The 27276-nt window shown below is 55.2% G+C and overlaps 8 protein-coding genes across 8 annotated transcripts; 4 read left to right on the forward strand and 4 right to left on the reverse strand.

The window, feature by feature from the left end:
• Positions 1 to 996: 996 nt before the first annotated feature.
• Positions 997 to 3124, forward strand: GCG54_00000517 (FAD-linked oxidoreductase patO; the record flags this gene model as incomplete). Its single annotated transcript, XM_045400654.1, has 4 exons — positions 997 to 1093; positions 1155 to 1521; positions 1575 to 1977; positions 2030 to 3124. The coding sequence occupies 4 exons, from the start codon at positions 997 to 999 to the stop codon at positions 3122 to 3124; spliced, it is 1962 nt and encodes a 653-aa protein (XP_045263327.1).
• A 755-nt stretch (positions 3125 to 3879) lies between these two features.
• GCG54_00000518 (uncharacterized protein) lies at positions 3880 to 5488 on the forward strand (the record flags this gene model as incomplete). The annotated part of the gene is made up of 9 exons (XM_045400655.1): positions 3880 to 3981; positions 4043 to 4066; positions 4131 to 4224; positions 4277 to 4318; positions 4372 to 4526; positions 4577 to 4614; positions 4676 to 4775; positions 4895 to 5376; positions 5446 to 5488. The coding sequence occupies 9 exons, from the start codon at positions 3880 to 3882 to the stop codon at positions 5486 to 5488; spliced, it is 1080 nt and encodes a 359-aa protein (XP_045263328.1).
• Positions 5489 to 6005: 517 nt separating this feature from the next.
• Positions 6006 to 7792, forward strand: GCG54_00000519 (Cytochrome P450 monooxygenase tropD; the record flags this gene model as incomplete). Its single annotated transcript, XM_045400656.1, has 6 exons — positions 6006 to 6192; positions 6244 to 6440; positions 6503 to 6861; positions 6921 to 7046; positions 7106 to 7604; positions 7667 to 7792. 6 exons carry the CDS (start codon positions 6006 to 6008, stop codon positions 7790 to 7792), a joined length of 1494 nt encoding a protein of 497 aa, XP_045263329.1.
• Positions 7793 to 7990: 198 nt separating this feature from the next.
• On the reverse strand, positions 7991 to 9943 carry GCG54_00000520 (uncharacterized protein; the record flags this gene model as incomplete). The annotated part of the gene is made up of 1 exon (XM_045400657.1): positions 7991 to 9943. One exon carries the CDS (start codon positions 9941 to 9943, stop codon positions 7991 to 7993), a length of 1953 nt encoding a protein of 650 aa, XP_045263330.1.
• Positions 9944 to 13433: 3490 nt separating this feature from the next.
• GCG54_00000521 (Nitrate reductase [NADH] 1) lies at positions 13434 to 16618 on the forward strand (the record flags this gene model as incomplete). The annotated part of the gene is made up of 3 exons (XM_045400658.1): positions 13434 to 15561; positions 15612 to 16526; positions 16578 to 16618. The coding sequence occupies 3 exons, from the start codon at positions 13434 to 13436 to the stop codon at positions 16616 to 16618; spliced, it is 3084 nt and encodes a 1027-aa protein (XP_045263331.1).
• Positions 16619 to 16662: 44 nt separating this feature from the next.
• On the reverse strand, positions 16663 to 18829 carry GCG54_00000522 (Extracellular metalloprotease; the record flags this gene model as incomplete). Its single annotated transcript, XM_045400659.1, has 4 exons — positions 16663 to 16738; positions 16791 to 17359; positions 17413 to 17643; positions 18470 to 18829. The coding sequence occupies 4 exons, from the start codon at positions 18827 to 18829 to the stop codon at positions 16663 to 16665; spliced, it is 1236 nt and encodes a 411-aa protein (XP_045263332.1).
• A 591-nt stretch (positions 18830 to 19420) lies between these two features.
• On the reverse strand, positions 19421 to 21239 carry GCG54_00000523 (uncharacterized protein; the record flags this gene model as incomplete). Its single annotated transcript, XM_045400660.1, has 2 exons — positions 19421 to 20852; positions 20908 to 21239. 2 exons carry the CDS (start codon positions 21237 to 21239, stop codon positions 19421 to 19423), a joined length of 1764 nt encoding a protein of 587 aa, XP_045263333.1.
• Positions 21240 to 23372: 2133 nt separating this feature from the next.
• GCG54_00000524 (Psi-producing oxygenase A) lies at positions 23373 to 27098 on the reverse strand (the record flags this gene model as incomplete). Its single annotated transcript, XM_045400661.1, has 5 exons — positions 23373 to 23512; positions 23572 to 23848; positions 23905 to 24123; positions 24182 to 26843; positions 26893 to 27098. The coding sequence occupies 5 exons, from the start codon at positions 27096 to 27098 to the stop codon at positions 23373 to 23375; spliced, it is 3504 nt and encodes a 1167-aa protein (XP_045263334.1).
• Between the last annotated feature and the right edge of the window lie 178 nt (positions 27099 to 27276).

The following is a 27276-nucleotide window of genomic DNA, read 5'->3' on the forward strand; positions in this document are numbered from 1 at the left end:
GCAGTTCCAGAACGACCCTGGACCATCGTCCGTCTTGGCTTTCAAGGTTCACAGAGGTTCCATGCGTTGTCGAGTTGTCTTGAACTTGGGTATCAAAATAAGCGCCTTGGCAAGTGGCAAGGGAATATCTAGCGCCCCTGAGATGATGCAGGACCGGCGGGACATTAGGCCCCGACGGCTCAAAGTCAGCCAATGCTTTCAAGGCAGAGCGGGATGCAATTCCAGGCCTTACTCATGTTGCGGTCAGCAAAGGCCTCCAGTGGGAGGCGGGAAAAGCAGCAATCATCTACAATGTGTCAAAGTTTCAACTGAAGGACAGTACAGCTTAGTGAAAGTTGTCGTTGAAAAAAGGTCGGCTCCCCGTAAAATAAAGCACACACACCTGCGGCACGGTCACGGCTCTTCAGCGAACCACCCGCAGCAAACTGCCGCCAGTACCGTGAATGCCGCTGTTTGTCGACGCAAACGGCGGTTTGCTGGGGGCATTTTGGGGGCTAGAAGGTAATTAATTTCGCCCAAACCCTGTCCTGCCAAGGCTTCGTATAGGAGGGACCCCTGCTAGACTATGGCGAAGCCCCCCATCTGCAGTCGAGAAGCAGAAAAAAACTCTTTCTGGGATGAGCATCCTGTTTCTGCATCTCAGGTGGTGCAGTTTTGACGGCGCTCCTGTGCGATGGAGTCTCATTTTGCATGCGGACATACGCTGCATATTCGGTAGCCAAGTCCATATTCCCTCGTGGCAAGAGCTTGGATCCCGGCTGCTCGGGATGGGCTCATGCGGCTCAGGACCAATAGCTTGTAAATAGCCACGTGTGTGGGGGTGGGAAGTTGAGGAATGGTCCGACGCGGCGGTGATTTTCTGTGTGTATATAGCCGTGGTAGGAGCATGTCGATCATGAATGAATCTCTTTTCCCCTCTTCTCTTCATCCCTCCAGCATCCAAGCTCAGCGGATCTTACATTCCTTTGAAGACAAGTCTTCCTCCATCTTGTCAAGATGCCTTCTTTCGGAAGAGCTCTGCTGCTCGCCGCGGCCATGCCGCTGGCCAGCTTCGTCGGCGCCCAGAACATCGTGGTTGACGGAAAGGCCATTGGTAAGTGGGGCGCATGTCCCATCAGTCCTCTTCATCAGAGTCTCTTCTAACTTGCTCGCAGAGGCCAACGAGGTCACCGTTGCCCCCGCCGCTGAGGAGTTCCCCGAGGCTGAGATCCCGGAGGAGACTGTCCAGTTGACTGACGCCGTGCTGGCCAACCTTACCCAGCTCGAGCTCAGCAACATTTCGCTCTTTACCTTCCCTGACACTGAGGGCGTTGAGAAGCGCGCCCTCACCAACAACAAGTGCAAGACCTTCCCTGGTGACTTGTTCTACCCCACCGAGCTCGTCTGGAAGGTCTTTAACCTTCTGACTGGCGGTGCTCTCATCAAGACCGTCCCTCTTGGTGCTGCCTGCTACCAGGGTGAGCACTACGATGCCGAGAAGTGCCAGTACCTCCTCGACAACTGGTCCAACTCTGATACTCAGTGAGTAGCTCCACGCAACTATCATGCCAATAACCCTGACTAACTCTTTGAAGCGATGAGGACCCTACCTCCGTCATGTCCCCCATCTACCAAGGTGCCACCTGCCAGCCCCAGAACGCCGCCAACAACCAGACTTGCGAGCTGGGCGGCTTCCCTCTCTACTCCGTCAAGGCCACCAACGTTGCCCAGATCCAGCTTGCTATCAACTTTGCTCGCAACCTCAACCTCCGTCTGGTTGTCCGCAACACTGGCCACGACTTCCTTGGCAAGAACACCGGTGCCGGTTCCTTGTCTATCTGGACCCACAACCTGAAGGGTCTCAAGTTCATCAAGAACTACGAGTCTGCTGGAGGCTACAAGGGCCCTGCTTTCAAGCTCGGTGCTGGTATCCAGGTCTCTGAGCTGTACGAGGCTGCCAACAAGGAGGGCTACACCGCTGTTGGTGGCGAGTGCCGCGTAAGTTGTCAACACATCATGCCTTTTTGAAACACTGCTAACCGTGAAACAGTCTGTTGGTGTCACCGGTGGCTATCTCGCTGGTGGTGGTCACTCCCCCATGAGCCCCGTCGCTGGTCTTGGCAGTGACCACATCCTCTCTGTCGACATCGTCACTCCCGATGGCCGCCACGTCACCGCCGACGACAAGAACAACAGCGACCTCTTCTGGGCTGTCCGCGGTGGCGGTGGCTCTACCTGGGGTGTCGTCACCTCCATGACCGTTCGCGTTTACCCTAAGAAGCAGTTCTCTGGACTCACCTGGAGCCTCAACACCGCCGAGAAGAACATCTCCAGCACCGTCTTCTGGTCCGCCATGGAGGCCTACTGGCGCCGTTTCCCCGACTTCTCCGCTAGCCACAGCTACGGCTACTCCACCCTGTTCCCCGCCGGCAACGGTGCCTTCCTCTGGAGCATGCGCCCCTGGCTCGTCCCCGGCATGGCTCTCGACGACTTCAAGGCCATGGTCGCTCCCCTCTTCGAGGAGTGGGCTACCCTCGGCTTCAAGGTCGAGCCCGAGTACTTTGAGCACGACAACTTCTACGACACCTGGAAGAACCACTTCCCCATGGAGAGCGTCGGCAGCGCCACCATCCGCACTGCCTCTCGTCTCATCCCTAAGGCTAACTGGGAGGATGCCGCTCTCCTGAACGAGACCATCTCCACCCTGAGAGGTATCATCGAGGAAGGCTCCGCGCTGATTCAGTACAACATGAACGCCGCCGCCCCCGCCGAGACCACCGAGAGCGCTGCCAACCCCGCCTGGCGTGAGAACCTCATGTTCGCCATCATTGGAGGCGGATGGGCCGACACCGCCACCACCGAGGAGGTCAAGACTGCCAACGTCCGCATCACCCAGGACTGGATGGGCAGACTCCGCAAGATCACCCCCGGCAGCGGTGGTTACGGCAACGAGGGAGACGTCATGGAGCCCGACTTTGGCCAGGCCTTCTTCGGATCCAACTACGCTCGTCTTGTCGAGCTCAAGAAGAAGATTGACCCTTGGGGAGTGTTCTACGCCCCCACTGCTGTCGGCAGTGAGGACTGGTACATTGCCCGCCAGAACGACTGGCTCACGCTCCAGACTGACCGTCTCTGCCGCAAGTAAACTTAATGTAATTATCAGTTGATAAATGGTGACCAAACATGGAGTTGGGTAGCGGATTCAATTGAAATAAACTTGTTATCACGTCCATCTGCAAGAGACCTTCCCCGCGTACAACGCAATGGTGATGCTTTGTGATCATTCGCCACAGCTGTTTAGAATTCTACGTAGTATTTGCGCCGATGATGTCGGTAAATCCATCCAAGGTACCAACGTCAGATCATTCGTGGCGGCAAAGCTCCAGACGACACGACCCCGAAACACCCTCCATGGCGACAAGAAGCAACGTCGTTTCTCCCTTTGAGTCCAACGTTACCGAATGCCAGAGTTGGGAACCGGTAAAGGCATATTAGTTTCGGACCATCATTTTTCCCTGTCTTCTCAGTGTAGTACTTCATATTGCTGAGCTTGACGAAACACTTGCCTTTTATGGCCACCGCCATGTACGTTGGTGTTGGTAACATGCGAGGAAGGATATTTGGCCGCTCTAATTCGCCTAAATCAATGGATCTTTTGCCTTTTTCAGGAGCCGTGTCCGAACAGAAGCATGATAAGATCCGAGCGAACCGTTACCTAGTCACACAGAGGGGTAAGTAGCCTGCATTTTGCTCCTCCCATCTACACCATTTTGTTAGGGTCGAGTCTATCGCTGCCTCGCTGCCGTCGCATCGAAATCTGGCAATCTCCGCACAACAGAACTCAGCAAGTTTTAGCTAAATAATCGCTCGGTTCAGCTACCAGAAGTGATATAACCCAGAATGTCGGATTCGAATGTCGCAGAGGCTGCGCAACCCGCTGCGCCGACTGCCACCGCCAACAATGTCCCTGACCATGAGTTGGTTCTCGAACCTGACGAGCAGGTGAATATCCGTCGTCTTGCCGTAACGAACGATGTACTCAGATGCTAATAATAGTTTACAGGATGAGAACTCAGAAGTAGACGTTGTCAGTCTGATGGGGCGTCGTGGTGTGCACTGTGTCGCGAAGCTGACTTGACTACAATACCCAGCCTAGCATTGCCTCATCAACCGCGAGTGTTTCAAGCTCCATATTGGATTACCGTCGCGAAAATGGTAGAACGTATCACAGATACAAAGACGGTAGTAAGTCAGCACTGCGAAATCTAGACGACGTTCACTTAGTATCAATGTACAGAATACAACTTGCCCAACGATGAGAGAGAGATGGACAGACTCGGTATGTATCTTCCCTGGTTAACGGGTAGATTTCAATGTTGACGTGTTTACTAGATTTACAGCATCACATGTTCCTTCTCTCTTTCCACGACAAGCTTGGAACTGCTCCACCAAACGAGGCAGGAGCCAAGGTCGGGCGTGTTCTTGATGTTGGCACTGGCACTGGGATATGGGCGATGGACTTCGGCGACGCGCATCCCGAGGCAGATGTCTGTGATTGGCGACGACATGCTTAAAAATGATTTCTAACTGTTCACAGGTGCTTGGCATTGATCTTTCAGCCATACAACCGGAATAGTAAGATCCCTGCTGTTAGATTAATATCCTCATCAGAACCCTCGCGAACTAACTCTCAAAGTACCCCTCCTAATGTCAAGTTCGAGATTGACGATCTCGAGGAGCCTTGGACCTTCTCCCAGCCTTTCGATTACATTCATAGCCGTCTGATGAACTCGGCTGTAAGCGACTGGAAGGGTTACATACAAAAGTGCTTCGAGTAAGTGAAGGTCTCGCCTCAAACTTTGTTCATGTTGCCTTGGTCACTATTCGAAAACCACCTCCACAACCCTACTCATAGCTCACACTGGTGATTTTCTTCATTTACTTCGTGGCGGAGCTGATCCGTCTTCCGCAATTTAGGAATTTGAAGCCTGGTGGATACTTGGAACTGATCGAGGTCGATCCATTTCTCAACTGCGACGACGGTACCCTGAAGCCTGACCACTCCGTCATGAAAACTCTCATGCTTCTCATGGAGGCCGCACAGAAGCTTGGCGCCGCTTACCAGGACCCAAAAGAGCTGAAGTCTATGATGATTGAGGCTGGCTTTACCGATGTAATCATGCAGCAGCTGAAGTGGCCTACCAACCCTTGGCCGAAGGAAAAGCGGTACAAGGAACTCGGCATGTGGGGGGCAGAAAACATGGACGAGGGGTGGGAAGCAATCTGCATGGCACCCCTTACTCGAGCTTTCGGGTGGACTCGCGAGGAGGTTCTGCTCATGATGGTGCAAAACCGCAAGGACTTCCATGACAAAAACATTCATGCCTACATTTCGATGTGAGTTTTCCGGAAGAACATCCCCTCCGCGGATCCGGAACTGTACCTTGCTTACGATGCATCTTCTAGCTGGGCCATCCACGGAAAGAAGCCCGAGAAAGAAGCGGCTTGATTTAGAGACACTTGCCTTCAAACCTGTCATCCTTCTCCCCGGAGAAGACTGATCGGGCAGCTGGGCATTTCCTGTCCACCTAAACTGTATATAGTCGGCTTTTTGATCTTTTTGTCCATCGATTTTGGTTTTTTCTCGTGCGTAGCCAATGGTCTTGGTAATCACAGCGCCGACGTGATGTTCCTAGTGGGAGAGAATAGCCTCAACTGCTTTACAGAACCATGGATTGTGCATCGTACGATGGAAAGATCAAACAGTCGGCGAAATGACGAAAATGGAACATTAAGCGAAATGCGACATGTCGTTGAGCAGAAAAAATCTCAGAAGCGCCCGATGTCACCTGGACATCTGAAAGCGGCTATCGACAACCACGTGCCGCGTCGCGCTAAAGGTGGCAGCTGAGACCTCAACCCCCATCATTCTTCGTTAGCCTCCATCTTCATGGTTCTTCACCGACATCATCCTGCGGAAATCTCACGCATACCGTGGCCTGCAAGAACCCAAGAAGCATTCGAACATGGGTTTCGTGATTCTCTTCGCCGTCCTGGCGGTCGGCGGCCTCCTCGCGAGGGAGTTCTGGCTTTGGTACCGTTTATCACATGTCCCAGGTCCGTTCTGGCACGCCATCACCGGCTTTTCGATGGCGCGCGCGGCGCTCAACGGATCAGTTCACGAGTACTACATGGAACTTCACGAGAAATACGGTGAGGGCTGGGTTCTAACGCCCGCCTGGTATGCGCGCTGAGATTCCACAGGCCCGCTTGTCCGAATCGGACCAAACACAGTCATGTTCAGCGATCCCGATACCTTGAAAAGAATCGCGGCTGCGCGGAGCAAATACACGAAAGGCGAGTGGTACGCAGTTGGAAGAACGACGCCGGGCGAGGATCACCTTTTTTCGATGCGCGATGAGGAGAAGCGGAAGCATTTGAAGAGCAAAATGGGCCCGGGTGTAAGTACAGCTCGCGCAGCGAAACCCTGTCTTTGATCTGCAGCTCCCACTGACATTTTCAGTATTCCGGCCTTGAAAATGGTGGTTTCGAAGCTGGTATTGACAAACAAATTGCCGCATTTATTGACCTCATCGACACTAAGTACATTTCCACACCAAACGTGTTCAGACCCATGGACATGGCCAGCAAGTCGACGTACTTTGCCCTGGATGTGATCAGTGAGCTTGGTTTCGGCCACGCATACGGCTTCTTGAAGGAAGATCGTGACCTGTATCAATATGTTGCTACAAAGGACGCCTTTTTCCCAGTGATGATCACAATGGGAAACGTACCCTGGCTGGCCAAGCTCATGCACAGTTGGCCTCTTAACCTGGGGCTGCCGAAGTCAGCAGATTCGGCCGGCTTCGGGGCACTTATGGGGTAAGATCTAAGCAAAGTAAAATTGAAGAATGAACATTGGCATTAACCGGTGGCGTCAGGTTTGCGAAGACATTTGTCGACGGCAGATTGGCCCCCGATACGAAACCAGGGAAAGACATGATACAGTCTTTCATCAATGCCGGTCTCACTCGAGAAGAGTTGACACAGGAGGTCTATGTGGAAACGTACGTCTTTTAGCAACCTGCGTCTATTTATCATTAAAGCTTAGGCTAACAACGCTCAGAATCGCTGGATCAGATACGACAGCCACTGCCATCCGCATGATACTGCTGTCACTTTTATCGAACCCTTCCGCGTTCGCAGCGCTTCGTGCAGAGATAGATGCTGGCATCGCTGCCGGTATGCTGAGCTTTCCGGTCAAAGACTCAGAGGCCAAAGCCATGCCATGTCTTCAGGCAGTCATCCGAGAAGGACTTCGTCTCTATCCACCCTCAACCGGCGTTGTGAGCAAGGAGGTGCCCCAAGGGGGCGACACCATTCACGGCTACAAATTGCCGGCAGGAACGCAGCTAGGAGAGAACGTCTGCAGCATTGGGAGAACAAGAGAGGTCTTTGGTCCTGATGCTCATCTTTTCAGGCCAGAAAGGTGGATTGAGGCTACAAATTACAACGAGAAGTTCAGGATGATGGTTGCAACTACAGATCTTGTCTTTGGATTTGGCAAGTTTTACTGCATGGGTAGAAATATCGCGCTCATGGAGTTGAACAAGATTTTCGTCGAGGTAAGCTGTCTCATGACGCCGTTCTGATGACTTTTCTGCTACTGACAGGCTAACCGTCGTAGCTCCTTCGGAGATACGACTTTGCCATTGCTAAACCTGAGAAGCCGTTGAAGCTTTGGAGTGCTGGATTTTGGATCACGCACGACTTTTGGCTGAGAATCTCAAGGCGGAATGGCCGGGGCAGGTAGAAATTACATGTCTCAGGGATTAATGCTTGAAGGATTTCAAATTATCTTCATTGGTTTTGTCTTGAGAAGATTCCACACGTTGTATTGAATGGCCTACTTATTGTTTACACCGCAGCCATTTTCTTACTATTCACATTGTAGCTGTCGATATCTTCTGCGCACTTGCCAGTGCCAGTGTGGAAGCTCCTACCCTGAAGTTCAAGAGCTCTGAATGCTAGTTATGTTCAAAGGCAAGAGAACATGGCTGTCAAATTTACCACCAAAGTGGAGGACATGAGACCCCTTGTTGCGAGTTGTGGAGGTCTTGGTTCTCTGCGCTCCCACGAAGAGAGGGTTGGTATAGTTCCCACCCAGCTGCTGCATAGTAGGGCTTGTACCTGGGACATAGGTTCCATTTTCCTCCGGAATTTCAATGCCTGCAACTCCAAATCCCATGTCCAAAGTTGACGGTGTCAGCACCGTTGGAGAAACTGTGAGAACTATTCTCTCGCCCGGATGGAATCGTAGAGCTGTTGGCCATAGGCCGATGTCCACAGGAACGATTTCGCCTGAACTGAGCAAGTCCTCTCGTTCATGCAACAGGTAAGGCTCAGATGGAGTCGAACGAGTCTCGTCGAGTGCTCTGCGGGAAACGCGAATGTTTCCACGTGCCGCAGGATCGGTACTCTCTGCACTACCAACACGTGGAAACGGGTTGCCTTGGGCATCTCTCTTCTCGACCGTGATAGCGAGTTCCAGATCATCTGAGCCTTTCGCCTCCACCCAAAGACGGACTTTGACGTACCCGATGATCTCAACAAGGTCTGGGACTGTGTAAGAGAACAGCACGCCAGTGGTATTCGCGTTGATTTCGTAGGACACGGAGGTGGATGAGGGATTGAGATGGTGACTGAGGGTCCGGTTGGAGCCGAGGAAGAGGGTGGCAGACTGCAGATCCGGCACAGGCCAGTCCTCGACAACACGACCGACAGTATCATTGGAGCCGGGGTCAAGAACAGAAATCCGTACTCGGGGTGTCTGCTCCCAGTCGTTCGGGCTATCTTTAAGAAAACGATCGAAAAAGACACGCAGCTCTTCAGTGTGTTCCTCGACGTAAAAGTCCTGCCACTCATGAGTGTTGTGCACGCGAAGCCACTTCTTATCGGAGCTGATGTGTCGAAACCCGTCAAAAGTGCCGTGAGTGTGCGCGAGGTTAGTGTAGCTTGCCACGACATAAGCTGGAACTGTGATGTTGCTTAAGTGGGGGCTCCGATTCCGCCAGTAAATATTGTCCAAACTGTTGTTCAGCATCATCCTGGGGGTGTCTTCAACATAGTTATTTCCTGAGAAAGTGGTCATGACGGCCTCTTCGAAGCCCAAGTTCCCAAGTCCAAGCGATGTGGCTGCTGCTCGCAAGATATCCGTAGCGCCCTCCCAGGGGGCAATGGCTGCCAGGTGTGGGGGTTGCGACGCCGCAATGTGCCACTGTGAGATTGCGAGAAAAGAGTTGCCGGCCATGCCTATTTTGCCATTGCTCCATGGTTGGTCTGCGGCCCATTCGATAAAGTCGTATCCATCTTCGGCGAGTTGGCGGCCCCAGTAGGTGATGTTACCCTCCGAGGCATAGGCTCCGCGGGCGTCGGGGTTCAATATGGCGTACCCCTTTGATACCCAGTAGGCCGGGTCAGGGGCCTCAAACTTTTGCAGCTCGGACACAAGGGAAAGGGGAACATTCGACCGGTTCGCAAGGTCATCGAGCCACTGGCCTCCGATTTGTTTTCCGTAAGGACTCCAAGCCACAATTGCTGGGACAGGTTGATCTCCGACCGGACGGAAGACGTCTGTGTAGATGGTAATGCCGTCGCGAAGGGTGACCGGGACATCCCTTTCAAACACGATGTCACAGCTCAGAGGCATTGCCCCCTCCCTTCGAATGGTCCCGTTCTTGAGGAGCAAGGTTTCCTGCTTGAACCCAGGGTAACGTGCTCTTGGTGCGTCGGTTGGCAGTAGTCGGCGCATGAAGACTGGATAGGCATCGTCGCCATGAATGCGTATGGTGCCTTGGACTACATCTGGCTCAGAAGCCTGAAGGAGCGGGTTGGCGGCAGCTTGGCCAGCACCAAGAATGACGGAGAAACAGGCTGTGAATGAGAAAAGAGTGAGAGATTTCATGATTGCAGTTGCTAGATATCGGATTGAGTGTGTTATAAGACGGATAGTACGTGATTTTCTGGAAGAGGACTGTGACTTTTATAGCTCGAAGCAGCCATCCTGAACTTGATCAATCCATCAGCCATCTTCGTTCAGTGTATGGCCCGGGAAACGGCTTCCCCGAAGTTGTCCGAATCACCTCCGCTGCCACAAGTAACCACTTTTGGTTTACACAGTCGTATGCCCGAACTACCGAAGCAATCTTATCCAGCCCGGTCTCTGTGTGTCCATGTTAGTTTGAACTTTCAGAGGCTCAGTCGGCCTTCGGAAAGCGGAGACTCTCAAGAAAACACAGGCAACGTAGTCTCGGCAGTGCAGTGCTTGCTGGCTTCGAGGACATAGCCTAGGAGCTCATGATGCCGCTTAGTCACGTAGCGGGAATTATAGAATCAAATAACATCATTCTTCTGAACTGCTTGCAGAGACGCCTCCCTTTGCCAAAATATTTACTAGAAGCTCACCCCCCTGCTCAGAAGTGGATGCTTGGATAGACCGAGCCTCGATAGTACTAGTCTGAAGAAGGTCGTGATGCCGCTTAGTCACATCATCCATCGCAGAATGCAGAAGATCGCAACTTCTCTTAGACTCGCGGGCCAGAACTGTCTCGCACAGTTACCGATCTATACTTGCGGATATTTACTTTACTTCCCTGCGCTGGGCCACTTCGTCGAAAACGCCCCATGCGACCTATGCATTGCATGGGGTCGTATTACATTGAACACGTTAAACTATCCTTTGAAGGCTCGGATCATCTTCAGAGCATTACAATTACTCCAGTGGCCATCTCACGGGCATTCTGTCTTATCTTTGAGGCAACCCCCTTAAGGTGGAGAACATTATTGTCCATCATCTATGTATTGATTGATGCAACCTCAGCTCACAAAGCCCACCCCAGTCATCGCCTTTCGTCGCATTAACGACGAGTGTCTATCACTGACGGTAGTCTACTCTTGACCGAAGAGCGCATGGAGAAGATCATTCTGTTCGGGGGTTGAATCGGCATGGGGCTGTGTCATTTCGTTCCTCCTTGGCACGATCTGTGCGCTGCTGGTTGACGGATTCCTGATTTCCTGTTATTCTTCCGCTGAGTGGAGGATTAGCATGATCTGTGGTTCCAAAAGCTCAGAATTCATCTTGAATAGTTTCTCAACCCCCTTTGACCTGGCTGGAGGTTCAATTATCATCCGAAAACCCTGCGCTCATTGGCTGTTTGACCTGTGGCTTAGCCTCGTCAGTACCCTGCATGGATGATGTGGATATCTGAGCCGATCCCGAGTTGAGCATTTCCCGAGGTTGAAATGCACCGAGGCCCGCTCTAGCACGCCAAATCGAATGAAAATAAAATACCTAGAGTGAACGACATAGACATTGTAGTTCCTGTTCATTTTGTCAGACTGCGGATTCAAATCACAAAAGAACCCGCTGCGTTCACAGCTTCCCGGAATAGTTTTCGCAGACATTGAGTAAGATGGTCTGCAAACATCTACGTGAAACTGGAAATCTGCGTTCACATTCAGTTATAAAGTCCACAGCAAGGCTCCTGTCGGAAAATAGCAAGTTCTGTCACTTCTCAGTTGCCGAATGATACCTCCAAACTTTCCGCGAACGAACCAGGTGAGATTATCAAAACCGAGTAAATTCGATGCTAATAGTTGGCTAACTCGAATGTATGAAAAAAAGTCAGACTTGAGATCTTCCGTTGATTCTACCTAGCTTAGGCAGAAAGCAAGTACCTGAACTAACTTGATATACGAAAATTACCTGCTCCCGAATGAGAAACACAATGAGATGCGGCTACTGACCATTCCGTGATGAGGCTGTCAATGTCTAATGTTTCCAAATACACATACTTTTCCCGGTTCAGAGATGTCTCGTCTGTTGTTAGTCCAGTTCTACTACGGATACGGAGCAAAGATATTTACATGGTTTCGCTGCACAAAAGTTTCAGCACATCGCCGAACACGAATGCCGCTGAAGGCCTCCTGCTAGAAGTAGCACTGACTGATCAGCGCGCGCTCTTCAGCGACCCGTTGATTTGTTGAGACCAGTTGAAGCAGGTAAGTGAGACAACCTCTAATATACAATCAACCTACAGGCATTGCGGACCGTTCTCTACATGACCTTAGACGCCTTATTCGTATTCCCACCGTCAGATTGTGGCAGTGCTCGAGGAAACATGAAAATGAACACGTTTCCCTGTTAGCAGAACAACAGCAACACAGCCACCCTCCTCTCTGCAAAGGACCAGACAACGCGTGCCTTGTTGCTCCAGTGCCAACTTGGGCCTTTTTTGCCCAGAAGTTCCCTCATCATCTCTAATGGATTTGATGCCTCTTTCACCGCCTGTTGATGACAACGTGACGAGTCCACCAGGCGACCTCTACTCGTCAATACCGCTCCCGCATGGATCGCGCTCAATTCGAGTGCTCGAGATCGACAATTCTTAGACCTGTGACCCCCAGAGTCTCATTCGTGGCAACTTACGAAATTTTAAGCTGAGCGACAAGCCCGATATCAATACACTCTCTTACGTTTGGGCCACCTTCGACTGTCCATCGCAAACGATCACAATCGGGCTTAATCGCATCGACTGGTGTGGAGGCCCGTTTGAGCACACCGACACCCCAATGGACTATTCCGGGATGTTTTGGAGTCCATGCTAGTAAATTTGGGCTATGGTGTGATGGGGGCCCGCTTCTGCTTGGCAAGGCGGCTTAACACACCTGAGCTGATGGAATTTCACGCGAGCATATGCAACGAGATGGCCAAGAAGGGTAAGTCCATCTTTGTTACGGCTCCGCACCTATTAGCGACTGGGAGCTGCCCCGCCAACATAAAAGTTGGGGACGTGATCTTCCTCGTTGCGGGTGTTCCGATGCCCCTTCTCTTGCGCGAGGGTTCTGGAAGCGATAACTACCAGCTTATCGGATTCGCTCTCGTTGATGCCCTGATGTGGGGGCAAGGATGGGGAGACGTCGTTGAAGACGACCTACAGGAAATTGCTTTGCGTTGAACTGCGAGGCACTATTGACCCTAGTATTCATCCTTCCCACGCAGATCTCTTCAGTGGCTATTCTACCTCTCTACGCTTATTTGTCAAGCGCGTGTAAATCCAAATATTAGGTAATGGCATTTCGGTAAATTCAAATCTTGGAGGACGTGCCTTCGTCTTGTTTCTCATCGACCCCGCCGGAATAGGAAAGGCTGGCGACTATGATTATCGGGCTGGTTTCCGGCTACGCGACAAGTCATCATCGACGGCACAATCGCTAGCTAACCTAGTAACTAAGACACCCGGGTTCTCATGGCAAGAATTTAACGACGTCATCCCATGTGCCATAGTCACATATGTCATAATGCAAGCATTCTCTATTATACAAGGTTGGATTCTTCAATATACGTGCTAGAGATCCTCCATCAACTTGGCCATCATCATACCAAAATCCTCAAAATGGGCGCAACCAGTCATTTCGTCGTCCAGAAACAGGACCATCCAGGCTCCTCTTACCAAGAGATCGATGATGAGCCAAACTGGGGCTCAGGCCACAACCATCGTGTCGGCTTCAAGAACAAAGACAATCGCGTGCCCGGCTACGTGGAAGAATCGAAGGGAAAGCTGGGTGCATATCACACGCGCGTTAACAATGGAGAGCTCGTCAATTTCGAAGATATCATCAGGGCCCAAGAGAATTTGAGCCTCCGCCATCCGGAGAACCGGTCAGTAGGATGGCGGTATGTGCTGAACGTTACTGAGGAATGGGTCAAGTACGGGCAAAAGTGGCCTGCGAATCTGGAAGCGGAGAAGAAAGCGAAGGAGAAGGGAGCCAAGGAGGGAAATGGAGAAGCCACAAATGGCAGCAGCCAGCTCCAGAATGGCCATGATGAGCAGAACGAACATCAAGATGAGGAAGGCCAAAAAAAGCCAGAAAACAAGTACTCCCATCACGAGCTTGCGCTTCTTCGGGGACTGGAACACGAGAGCGACTACATCAAGAAGCTTGAAACCAACGACGGAAAACGGGAGTCTCCCCAGAAAAGCCACCGAGAGCACATTCCCATAGACGAAGCCGACCAATTCACCCCTGACAACTGGCTCCCGCGCAGTCCTGAGCTTATCCGCCTCACCGGGAAGCATCCCCTCAACGCCGAGCCCCAGCTTACGAAGCTCTTCGACGCGGGGCTGATAACGCCGAATGAGCTTCACTACGTCAGGAACCATGGCCCCGTCCCTCGCCTTCTATGGGAATTCCACACGCTCGACGTGGAGAACGGACGACTCGTCCTTACCATGGACCAACTGAAGAACAACTTCGACACAGTCAACATCCCAGTCTATCTTGCCTGCGACGGCAATCGCCGGAAGGAACTCAACCTCATCCGCAAGTCCAAGGGCTTCAACTGGGGCGCCGGCGGAGGTAGCTGCGCCTACTGGAAAGGTCCCCTCCTAAGAGACATCCTCCTCGCAGCCGGAACCCTCGACGAACTCAGCGAAACCAAGCGGTACTGGGTCAACTTCGAAGGCGCAGACGAGCTAAGCGAAGGGAAGTACGCCACCAGCATCCCCTTCGACTACGCCATGGACCCGATGAACGACGTCCTCCTCGCCTACGAGATGAACGACGTCCCCCTCCCGCCCGACCACGGCTACCCCGTCCGGCTCATCGTCCCGGGCTACGTCGGCGGGCGCAACGTCAAGTGGCTCAAGCGCATCTGGATCAGCGAGACGGAGAACTCCTCGCACTACCACGTCTGGGACAACCGCGTGCTGCCGTCCTTCATCACCGACATGGAGAGCGCCCTCGCGGAGACCATGTTCCGGCACCCGAGCACCGCGTGCAACGAACAGAACCTGAACTCGGTCATCGTGCGCCCCGAGCAGGGCGAGAGGATCAGCCTCGCGGACGCGCAGGGTGGTAAGGCGTACCGCGTCCAGGGGTTTGCGTACGACGGCGGCGGGCATGAGGTGCAGAAGGTGGAGGTGTCGCTGGATGGCGGGGAGACGTGGCTGTACTGCATCCGCGAGTTTCCCGAGGCGCCGATACGACATGGCAAGAAGTTCTGGACGTGGCTGCACTGGCATGTGGATGTGCCGCTGGCGCATCTGATCCAGGCGAGGGAGATCAAGTGCCGCTGCTTCAATGTGTTTAAGAACACCCAGCCCGAGAAGCCAGCGTGGAATCTGATGGGGATGATGAATAATTGTTGGTACACGGTCAAGTCGGAGATTGTGGAGGCGGAGGCGGAAGGGGATGCTGCTTGTGTGTTGTTCCGGCATCCTGTTGAGCCTGGGACTGGGGAGGGCGGGTGGATGAAGCCGAGTGTGGTGAACCAGGTGGAAGCGGCTAAGCGGGATGCCGGAACGCCACAGAAGCAGTTCACGAGAGAGGAGATTGAGAAGCATGACAAGGAGGATGACTGCTGGATTGTGGTGGATGGGAAGGTGTATGATGCGACGTCGGTTATGGCGTGGCATCCTGGAGGTAAGGCGCCGATCATGGCGCATGCTGGAAGGGTGCACCAGGAGGCGACGGAGGAGTTTGAGAGTATTCATGATGGGTTCGCCTACGAGAAGTTGAGCGGTAAGATGAGCTTTGCACCGGGGTTTTTGGAGATACTAACGGTGTTGCAGAATGTTTGCTCGGTGTTGTCACCGATAAGGCCAAGAACTTCATCAAGAAGAACGCCGAAAAGGCAGCGGCCGAGAAAGCCAAGGACAACAGCAACGAGAAGCGGGCGTTGCAGAAGCACAAATGGATTCCTACCAAGCTTATCAACCGCAAAGCGCTTTCGGAGGACACATTCTCCTACACCTTTCAACTACCAGACCACCAAGCAGTCCTCGGATTGGGAACATGCCAGCATGTCTTGATCGGATTCCATCTGAAGGACAAGATGCTCGTGCGGTCTTACACGCCGACGCGTCCCATCCTACCAGCTGCGGATAACGCACCCAGCAAGGTATCTGAGAAGAACGGAAATGGAGTCAAGAAACACGGCCCTGCAGACGGCGACGGCACCTTTGAGATGGTAGTCAAGACGTACTTTCCGACAGAAAAGCAGCCCGGCGGAGCCATGTCCAACATCCTACATTGCATGCCCATCGGAGGCGAGGTGGAGATCCGCGGGCCGACAGGGGAAATCACGTATGAGGGTAACGGTAGGTTCATCATTGACGGCGAGGAGCGCGTGTACCGGCAGGTCTCTCTGGTGCTTGGTGGATCAGGGGTCACGCCTGGGTACTCCCTCGTTGCGAGAATCGTGGAGTCGAGTGATGATCAAACGGAAGTGCGAATTGTGGATGCGAACAAGTCGGAGGACGATATACTTCTTCGAAAGGAGTTTGATGGCTTCGTGAAGCGGAGCGATGGGAGACTGAATGTCACGCATGTCTTGAGTCACCCGAGTAGTGACTGGGATGGCTTGAGTGGCCATGTTGACGGAAAAGTTCTTAGGAAGAACCTGTTCCCTCCGTCGGATGATAGTGCCGTTTTCCTTTGCGGACCACCGGCGATGATCCAAAAGGCTGCGTTGCCGGCATTGAAAGGTACGAAGCAGCGTCTCAAAGTGTCAAGATATGCATACTAACTGGTCTTAGAATGGGGCTACGAGGAGGACAAGAATGTCTTTGGTTTCTAGTCTTTATATTCTTAGAACGTAGAATGCATACTGCCATCGTTGATCTAACCCTGCCACCTGCGGTAAACATCGAACTGCTGGTGCATCCTCTCCTCCTGTCCCGGAGTGAACTCCGTCGTGCTATATCTCCAGTCAGCCAATCTCCCTCTCAACCGCCATCGTCAGAACTTACCAAGTATCATCAGAATAATCCATAAAGTTATGGATCGGATCCAACCCAGGCGCATCAGGGCACGAGTCCCTGCCCACAGGACACCCTGAGCTCGCGCCCGCCTGCGCCGGCGTGTCCGCCACCTGGTCATTGATCCCGTCGCAAAGCCTTCCATGGAACGTGTGAAACAGCCCAAACCAATGGCCCACCTCGTGAATCGCAATGTGCCCCTTGTTCGGGACTACCGTCTCGTTCCCGGCGCTGCTGCGAGGGACCATGCCCGGCATGCTGTCGCCGTTGACCCAGCACCCGTCTAGGTAGAACTGCTGGCTGCCGTCCTGCACGACGCCCGCGAGGTTGCAGTACCCGCCGATGCCCTCGTTGAGGTCGCTGAAGAAGTAGACGTTGAGCGCGTCGTAGGCGCCGCGGCGCGTGGCGGTGCGCCAGGCGACGTAGGCGTCGTAGTCGGGGATGCCGATGCCCTCGTCGTCGTAGAAGCCCTTGCCGGCGACGTCGTCGACAACGCGCGAGACGTTGACGAGGTTGAGGGAGAAGCCGTGGCGGAGGTAGGTTGAGTGCAGGACTTCGAACTGGGCTGTGTGTTAGTGATAAGTGTCTTCGGGAAGAGGGAAGGATGGGTTACTTGGGCATCGACGGTGGCGTCGCTGATTCTGTCCTTGTTGGCCTCGGTGCTGGCAACGTGGAAGTAGACGTCAACTTCCTTGGGCGCATCTTGCCGCTTTACGTACGTCGGCAGAGAGATTTGGGGAAGCTCCGCTGCGGCGAGGGTGTCATCGTTGACGCATTGGAGTTTACCTAACGCCAGCGATGCGCCGAGCGAAAGCAGAACAGTGGTGGCGCGGGGGAGCATCATCTTGGCCAAAGGTTGAGCAGATTCTCACCGAAAAGCTGACCAGCAGAACGTCTCGAAGTCATCATGGAGCCGTTTGTCACCGCCTATTTAAACAAGACGTTCCGCCCAGCAATGACGGCACAGAAAGCCAAGATAAACATGTCAACCCATGGGCCCATCGTGAACACGAGGGCTTGGGCTCTTGGCGGACTGCTTAGATCGCGAGAAACTCCACCGCGGGGGTGACGCTGGATGCTCGGGGGAGCAAGGGTGTCGAGCGAACTGCCGGAATGAGAAAGGCTCCCGAGTCGACGCGCCTCGTATCGCGGGAGTGGACGATGATCAGATCAAAAAGCATGCATATGGTGCTGTGTGTTGTTGGAAGGCGCAATTTAGACGGCCTGAAGATGGAAATAACCTTAACCAGCTTCCTGTTGTGGACTTGCTGTCACGGGAATATCCCAGGTGCCAAGAAGTCAACATTTTGGCGGTCGACAGAATACCCTGGCCTTATATCTTTGGATTGATCTATGCAAGCTTCCGGAATGGGTACATCGTGAGCAAAACCTATTAAGACCGACCGGCGAACATTGGGCCCGGCGGAGACCGGCACCGGGCCCGGCGGCGGCCCGGAGCATTGTGGAATCGGCATCGACATGATCTCCATCTTGGGGCCTAAAGCAGGTGGAATTTGGTTCGGAAGAATCAGAGATGAATTAGGCTAATGAATCTAATTGCGAACGGCCTCAAACAACAACAGACTCCCTCAAAGCTTCGACTTCTCCCTCCTCTGCCCATCCGCCTCACCCCCCGGCTCCGTACTACTCGTCTCCGCCTTCAGACTAACCGGATCGCCCAGCTGCGACGGGTTGCCCGCCTCGTTGTTCTCCTCCGCAATCTGCTTCAGCCGCTTCTTCTCCTTGTCCTGCACGGGGCTGCCGTCCGAGTTCTTCGCGCCGAGTACCCCGCCTTTCTTGTCGGATGCTCCTCCCGAGCTCTGCGCGCCCTGCTCGCCCTCCGTAGGCACCAGCTTCGACACCTCGGCCTTGAGCGAGACGGGGTCGCCTAGTTGCGAGGGGTTGCCGGCGGCGACGTGCTTGAGGCGCTCGGGTTGCTTTTGCTGCTGCGGTGCGTGTGAGTGGGAGGAATCGGAGGGGCTGGCGCCGAAGCGGTCGAGGAGGGAGAAGATTGGGCTTACAGGGGCCATTGTGTGTGTGTGTGTAATGCGTCTACGCGGTTTTGCTTTTCAGAATGACAATGTTATCGATGATGGTCATTGGGGTTCGACAGAAAGCCGGACAACACTCGATTTAAAGAGTATTCTCCGCGTCTCCTTAGTCGAAGCGCAGCCGTTGCAGAATCAATGGCGTTCTTGGGGTTCTTTGACGCCTTCATCTCAATGACGTGTATGACTTGGACCATTCGTGACTTACAACCGACGCCGGCCGTGCTGGGGGAACTAATACCGGACGATCCCGTCATCGCCTTTTCCACATTCCAGCAGTCAGAATTCGATTGCAAAGACGCATGTGAAACCCCAGATCGATCTACCCGTTCGTCTCTAGTCTTGGCCCTACATGCAGCCGATCGTCATCACCTGCATGCCCATCGGCTTCTCGATGTCGGTAAAGAATTCTGTTCTAATGTATGTACTCCAGGACTGAGGTATCTACCGCGCGCTCAACGCACGCAATGCTGAAAAATCGATACAAACCAACAACTCCGTCTTTAACCCGTAATGCCACCTGTAATCGTCAACGTGAATTATGCACATGTCTATCCGTGTGCCCATCGTGAATTACGCCCGCACCGCAGCCGCCTGGTGCTGCGCGGCGCTAGCAACAGCCTGCAGCGGCTCCAGCTCCTCCTCCATGTCCCGGTCCGTCTGCTCCACCCCGGCAACCTGCGCATTCACCCCCTCGCCGCCGCCCGGAGCCGCCGCTGTTGACGTCGCGGTCGTGGTCGCAGCGCTCGCGGGCGTCTGCTCCGGCGAGCCCATCCCAATGACGTCGATCCACTTCCAGAACTGCACCTTGCCCTCGCTCCTGTCGAAGATGGCCTTGTCGTCCATCAGCCCGTCGTCCGGGCCGTTGTCGCCGTCCTCGTCGCCCGAGATGCCCATCTTGCCGGACCCCGTGCCGTCGACGAGGTCGCCGATCCACGTCCGCGCGACGGGCACGTTGTTCGCGCGGAGAAGCTGCAGCTGCGCGCGCAGGTTCAGGCGCAGCGCGCGCTCGGGCTCCTCCGAGTTGAAGATCTTCTTGGTCAGCCAGGGGAAGAGGATGCCAAAGTCAGACTGGGAGAGGTGTGCCGAGTTCTCGACGTAGAAGAAGTTGGGCTCGGGGAGGCGCACGCCGCTGCGGCGGAAGGTGGCGGGGGTGAGGACGTTGGAGGACGGCTCCGGGGAGAGGACGCGCGCGGTGACGTGGAGGTGGTCGGTCCACTTGTAGAAGGCGTCGGACTCGACGGCGAGGATGGCGGTGCCGCCGGGCGCGGCGGGTTTGTTGGCGTAGGCGGGCAGGGGCAGGTCGAAGAGGGCGGATGAGCCGGGGGCGAGGAGGGGGAAGCACCACATGTCGAGGAGCATGGTGACGTTCTTCTCGGTGACCTGTCTGCAGAGGGCGGAGTCGCGGCGCGGGGTGAAGAGGGGCTTGGGCACGTGGGCGAGGGCGGAGGACTCTGCGTAGTAGGTGGTCTTGAGAAACTGGACGATGGAGGCGGAGCCGAAGCTGTGGCCGCCGAAGAGGATGCAACCGGGGTCGTGAACGTGGAGCTTGTTCTTGAAGGGGGTAAGGGACGGGGTGGACTTGTTGAGGTTGGACATGGCCATGCCGAGGTCGAGGTTGAGGGCGACGACGTGTATGAGGCCGAGCTCCCACAGGCGGATGCGCAGCTGGTCCTCGCGGGCCTCGTAGATCTCGGGGCGGGCGTCATGGTCATGGCGGACGTACGGGACGACGCGGCGGGTGTTGCGGAGGAAGTACTGGTCCTGCTTGCCGGGGATGCGGACGAAGGAGGCGACGGCGCTGCCGTCGCGGTGCTCGGGGCAGATGACGACGATGCCATGGGAGGCGAGGGAGCCGGCGAGGTGGGAGTATGTGTTGCGGTTGCCGCCGAGGCCGTGGGAGAAGATCATGGTCGGCCAGCGGCGGTTCGGGGTGTCTGGTTCGAGAATCTCGGCGTTCTTATGGACGGGGATCGTGGTGTAGTGGAGGTGTCGCGGGAGGAAGCTGTCGGAGGCGATTGTCAGCACAGATTGTCACTAGGAAGAAAAGGAAGACGTACGAGATCATATCGGCCACCATTGGGCGGATGCCAATGAACTGGGTGTACGCCGAGACATGCTGGCGCTGGGGCGAGGGCAGCCAGTTTATCCTCTTGCCGTTGGATTCTGGCACAGCTGGGTAGAAGACGCGGCACTGGACGGTGTGTATCTCGGTGGCCGTGTAGGGCGTCGGGCTGGGCGACTCGAGCTCGGAGACGGGCACCTCGATATCAACGGTGCCGACCTTGTGCGGGCCGGTGTAGTCGGGGAAGGCCGGCACGGGGCTCAGGCGGGAGAAGAAGGAGGCGACCTTCTCGGCGGCCGTCGGGGGCGCTTGCGCAGCGGGCGACATCTCTGTGTGGTGTTCTGCTCTGCTTCTGCAGTCGTGCTGCTGGCTGTGTGTTTTGACGAGCTCACGGGCAGGATTGGTCGTGGGTTTTCTGGTCTGGTGATGTGATGCTGCGGTGCGCAAAAGGTTGAGAAGACAAAATCGTAGCGCAGGCCCGAGGATGGGAGGAAAAATAAAAAAGAAGGGACCGGATCGGATCGGCTGTGGTCGTCAGGACGTGATCGCGTTATGCCCTTTACAAGCTTTTTGCGGTCGGATATGCGAGTGTCGCGATGGTGTTTTAAACCAATGTTTCTGCCGATCCAAGGTGGTCTGTCGCTCAATGCGGGTTCAATGCGACGGGATGGAAGCAGGGAAAATGTCGCCAACGAGGCAAGATGCGGAATGCAAGCCAGGGAGAGAGACAGTTTCTCTTCGTCAGCGGAGCCACTACCGAAAGACTTCTTGCTGCGGTAGGCCAATCTAATCACTTGGAGCCCAGTCCGGTGCGCTATGGCGTGCCGCCAGCCAGGATGTCGGTAACTCTGCTGTGATGACGGACAGGGGTGTTGAGGCGTTGGTGTTGTGTCGAAGCTACGCAAGCAAGCTGTGGCCGGCGATATCCGACCTTGGGACACTTGTTCGCAGACAATATGCAATTAAGAATGATCCAGACTCAACGACAACGAGGCGACAACGTGGCCGTGTGAGAGACCGCAGAAAGGAAGCAGGGCGAATTAGTCGACAGATTCGCAGTGCTCGGATGGGATTTCGAAACCCGATTGCAATTAGCTCGGCGCGGGATTCCCTGCTGGCAGCCTCAAAAACTCAACGAGCCAAGTCAGCAGTTCCTTGTAAACTGCGTTCGAGGAGCAGAAGCAGAGGCCAGAGTCCAGACTGAGTTCTGGGTGGGATGTCGCGAGACCGCACGAACACCTCCATCTCGCACCCTTTTATCAGTGACGGCCACCAAGATTTTGACCAAAGGCAAAAGGTCAAAGGCAAAAAAAGGGTAGCTTCCTTTTCTTGACAACCAATCAATGTTGCTTATCCAGGCTGTCGTGTGGCCATTTGCCTGAGATGGAAACGTCATCTACGCGTATGAGTCGTGCGAGCTGTTGGCCATTGTGCCCGGCGGCCAAAATCTTTTTTTCTTTCTACCTCGGTCAACGGAAACGGTTTAGAGGCTGAAATTGACACCGACGGTACTAAGGCGAGGCTTGGTCTCAGCTCCGGTCCTGTTGCTGTTGGCTTGTCTGGTATCCGAGCCGCATGTACCTCAGGTCTTTAATCCACCGACGGACAGCCCGAGATGCTGGACAGCGTCAGGAAGAGAAATCCGATTGGAAGTGGGACGCGACGGCGGCTGCTCCGGATTCTGGGCTGCTGTAACACAACGTGACGAGATCAAGACCATTGAAGAGGGCAGGGCGATGCAACTGACAAGCTGTCACGACGAAACCCCCTTTTTCATCATGGCCTCTGCGTTCGCCAATGCATGAACCATTCTCAACGTCTCCAAGCTGTGACGCCAGCCGCATAGACTCGGGACATGCAAGAGAAAACCGCCCTGCTTCGTGGACAGGGCCGATGTCTTATCGTTATCTCGATCCCGATCAGCTCAGGGCGTGCTCCACAGAGCATGTTGCAGAGACAGCTGGGTCTCCCAGGGACGCTCCTTGTCACGATGAAGAACGATTGACGAAATGGAAGCGGCCCAGGCTGCTTCTTCGTTCCCGACGGCCTGTCTGTTTGGTGGAGATGTTCGTTGGCAAAAATAACGAGGTGAGCAGGGAATAACGTCATTGTCGGCCCTGGAGGGCGCCGACGCCGCCCCGCTCGTCCAGGAACCTTACGTCAGACGAAGCGCGGTGATTGGCTGTTAAAGGTCTTCGCTTCGGTCCGGACCCGCTCGCTGCATTTGGATGTGACCCACCTTCATCTACGGTTCCTTATGTAATCAATCAAGCATACGCTAGACTTGTTTGGGGAGGGATCCACTGCCAAGCTCTCATTCGCTCTCGCTTTCCTTCATCAACAGCTTCGAACAGCAGCCAATTTCGCGACTTCAAGCATGGTCACTTTTGTACAACAGACCAAGTGGATTCAGCAATCTCAGTATTTTTACTTTTCCGTTGACTACGGATATCTCCAAGCTCAGGCAGATACTCCCTTGAGAAGGCTCTCCTTGCGCTTCTGCAGGATGTAGTAGTATCGTCCCATGTCGATGGGCTTGTTTGGCTCCTGGTCGCCCTCATACGTGCCCTGTCCGTGTCCATCAAAGTGAACCTTCCAGGCTGTTGGGATACATAGTCAGCATCAACTTCATGGAGGGAATTTGACAAGCAACACTTACTGCTGGCGTCAAAGCCGAGGTACGACCAGCTGTCGTTGAGATATGCCCTCTCCGTGCCGACCTGGATCATCTTGACCGTGCCCATCTCACCCGGCGCAGGCCGCAGCTGTCTGAGGTCCGCCACGAGCTTGACGAGGCCGGTGACAAAGGCCCGCGCGACGTCCTGGCCGACGCACTCGTGCTGGCCGTAGCTGAAGGGCTTGATGTGGTCCGTCGAGCGCTTCGCGTCGAACTTGTCCGCGTTGGGGACCTCCTTGGGGTTCCGGCCAGCGGCACCCTGGGGATGAATGTCAACATGTTTCCATCTAACAAGCAGTCGACGAGGAGACTTACGAGGAGCATGACGAGAGCATTACCGGGCTCGACCTTCTGGCCGTCGATCTCGTCCTTGACCGTTGCGATGCGCACGTTGCGCTGGCCGCTCGTGAGACGCATCGCCTCGTTGACGTAGGCATGGAGCCCTGCCTCGTCGTTCTTCTGCGTGAGCGCCTGCACCTCACCCCAGATGGACTTGTTCTCGGGGCGGAGGAAGTACTCCATGACCTCGTAGAACTACACTAGATCAGCCATTGCCACCTTATCGCATCTGCAGAGTAGAAAAAGCACTTACCGTGGTGACAGGAACACCGATACCGCCAAACGCCGTCAGCCAGACGTTGTCGGTAACCTTTTCAGGAGAACCGCCCTGGTTGAGAAGCTCCTCGACGAGCTTGTACCCACAAGATCGCAGAGAGTCCTTCTTGATGTGCGTCTTGCGGGACGCAACCTCGTTGATCGCCGAGATGAAGCCCAAGTTGAGACCGCGTCCTCTAGACACCTCGTCAACCAGCTTGCGCGTCGAATCAGTAATGACCTTGGCACTCTCCGCAGCGCGGCGGCGGCGGTTCCACGCCTGGCCGGGGTCGTTGTTGTTCACGCCCCAGATGCGGATGTTCAGCAGGTGGCGGTACAGGTCCGTCGCGCTGAGCGTGCCGCCGGGGTTCTCCTCGTGGCGCAGGTCAAAGTAGAACAGGTCCGCCAGCAGCTGCGCGTTCAACGGGATCGCCACGTCGCGGATGATGTCCATCTGGCACAGCCCCTCCTTGAGCTTGAACGTCTCCTTCTCGATGAGCTGCCGGCCCACGCGCTCGATGAACTGGTGCACCGCGTTGTGCAGGTTCGGCACCTTCTTCATCGCGTTGACGAAGTTGACCTTCTCCTGCTTGTTCGTGCTACCATCGCCCGCGAGCATGAACCAGCTGATGTCCTTCTTGGTGTCCGTGTAGAGCGCGTTGAGCGGCGTGAGCCACGGCACGACGAACTTGTCCGGGCTGCCGAGCACGCGCTTGATGCCCTCGGTCGAGGCGACGACGACGGGCTTGGGCGGGGCCTTGGGGTCGTCGAGGGTGAACTGGTTGAAGGTACCGATCTCGCGCGCGATGCGCTCGTTGGCTTTCTTGGTGTACATGGGCTGCATGACGGCGATGGAGTTGAACGGGAACCAGCCCGGCAGGCCGCGCTGGATCAGCTTGTAGAGCATCGATCCGCCGAGGGTCTTGTAGTCCTGCTGGACCTCGTTGTAGCCCCAGGCTGTGAGGTTGGAGACGGTGTAGTCGATCGTGTTGAACCTGTCGGAACGCACGAGCGTCACGGCGTCCGAAAGCACGGCGCGGCCCACGGAGTAGGTCGGGCAGATGCCGCTGCCGGTGTTGCGGACGGGCTTGATGTCCTCGATCATCAGACCGGGGTACAGCTCCACCATGTCGGGATCGGTGTACAGCTTCTCGAGTAGAGTAGCAATCTCCTCATTCGAGTTGATGTCCTTGAAGGTGTCGTGCCTCTTCAGGCCAAAGAAGTCACGGAACTCGTTGAGCGACGCAACCTGCCACGCGCGCGCCTGCTTGATGCCCATAATCTCGACAATCTTGAGCGCCTTCGGCACCATGCGCGCGCCAAACGTGCCCGCCGGGTCCTCCATCGCCTCCTTCAGCACCCGCACCAGGTCCTCGTCCCTGAACTTCCCGTCCTCCCCGCGCTGCAGGTCGTCGAACGTGCGCTTGCTCGGGTCCTTGTCAATGCCCATCTCGAACTTCATCAGCGCGGCGCCGAGCTCCTCCATGCCGACGTTCTGAAGGTCCTCAGGCTTGCGGCCGGGGAACAGCTTCGCGAAGAAGCCGTCGATCCAGCGCTCGTCCTTCTTGGAGATGCACGAGTGGAAGCGGTACAGCAGGTTGAACTCGACGCTGACCTGGTTGCCGACGCCGCGCGGCACGCCCTCGCCGTCGAACTGCTTGCCGATCTCGACGCGCGGGTCGAGCGTCCAGTCGCTCTTGGAGTGGTGCGTGTTGGTGATGGCGCGCAGGTAGTCGTGCAGGCAGATGTTGATGTACAGCCCGCCGGTAACCAGCCGCGCGACGTTGAAGAGGTCGTGATCCTGCTTCGCGACAGCCTTGGCCTGGTCCTCCGGGGCGGCGTCCTTGGTGGTCTGGAGCGTGAAGCGGCCATTCTCGTTGATCTTGAGGAGGATGTCGGCGACGTAGTTGTGGAAGCGGTTGTAGAGCACGAGCATGACGTTGACGCCCGCGGGCTGGCCGAGCAGGCGCTTCTCGTGGAAGGTGTCGGGCTTGAGCTTGCCCTCCTTCATGGTGCGGATCTCGAGCTGGTCCTTGAAGGAGGAGCCGTACAGCGGCGCGAGGTCGAGGTACGAGGACGTGTCGGACTTGTTGAGGTCGTGGCGGTTGGTGCGGAAGATGTCGTGGATGATGATGGAGGCGTGGTAGAAGAGCATCGAGGAGATGCCGGCGGGGTTCTCGGTGAACTTCTTGTCGTCGCGCGCCATCAGGAGGTCGAAGAGCAGGCCCGGGTCGGGCTTGACGCCGGCGAGCCGCTTCTCGGTCTTGACCGTCTTGGCGTAGGGGGTGCCGGCCGCGCCGAGGTTGGGCTCGAGGATGTTGTTGTAGCTGCCGTCGGGCATTCTGTAGTTGTGTAGGCCGTCCGGCGGCGTCGGCAGGTGCTCGCGCAGGGTGATGTCGGGGAAGTCTGGGGCCTTGAAGGTGATGTGGCTTTCCTCGGGAGACTGGGTGGCTTTGCCCTGGGCTGCGAGGTCGGCCTGCTCTTTGGCGAGCTGTTCCTTGGTCTTGACGACCTCATACTTGACATCACCGCCGACGTAGCTCAGGGGAGGATGTTGGAGGTTTCCCCACAGCGTGTCAATGAGCTTATTGGTGAGCTGTACTCTGGTATTTGACCCGGATGGAAGAGAGGTCAAGATGCCAATCAAGGCCTCGGTGGTTCTACTCATCGTTAGACTTCTTGTCACCTATGGTTTGATTCCAAACTTACCCCTTCTTGTCATCAAGAGGCTCGCCCTTCTGGAGAAGCTGTTGGATAAGAGCAGTAAGCTCCAAGGGGTTGAGCTGGCCGTGGGCACCGCCCAGGTCCTTGATGATATCCATGGCGACCTTCTTGGGGTCAGCGAAGAAGTTGTTAGACCCCTTGCGCTCGTCCCCGTAGGACTCGCCGGCCTGGAACTTTGTGTTGAACGCCATGAATCTGCCCAATGCTTGGTATACGGGCAAAGAACAGGGTTAGAAAGGATGTGAGAGGAGATATCTGGCCCGGGATCACATTTCCATCGCCGCCCTCATACCTCACTTATACCAAACCCATTCTCAACCGAATCTCCCATTTCCCTCGACCCCTCTGCGGGGCAACGCAACAACATCA

This window comes from Colletotrichum gloeosporioides (genome assembly GCF_011800055.1).
Source record: "Colletotrichum gloeosporioides strain Lc1 chromosome Unknown consensus_50, whole genome shotgun sequence".
Taxonomy (NCBI): domain Eukaryota; kingdom Fungi; phylum Ascomycota; class Sordariomycetes; order Glomerellales; family Glomerellaceae; genus Colletotrichum; species Colletotrichum gloeosporioides.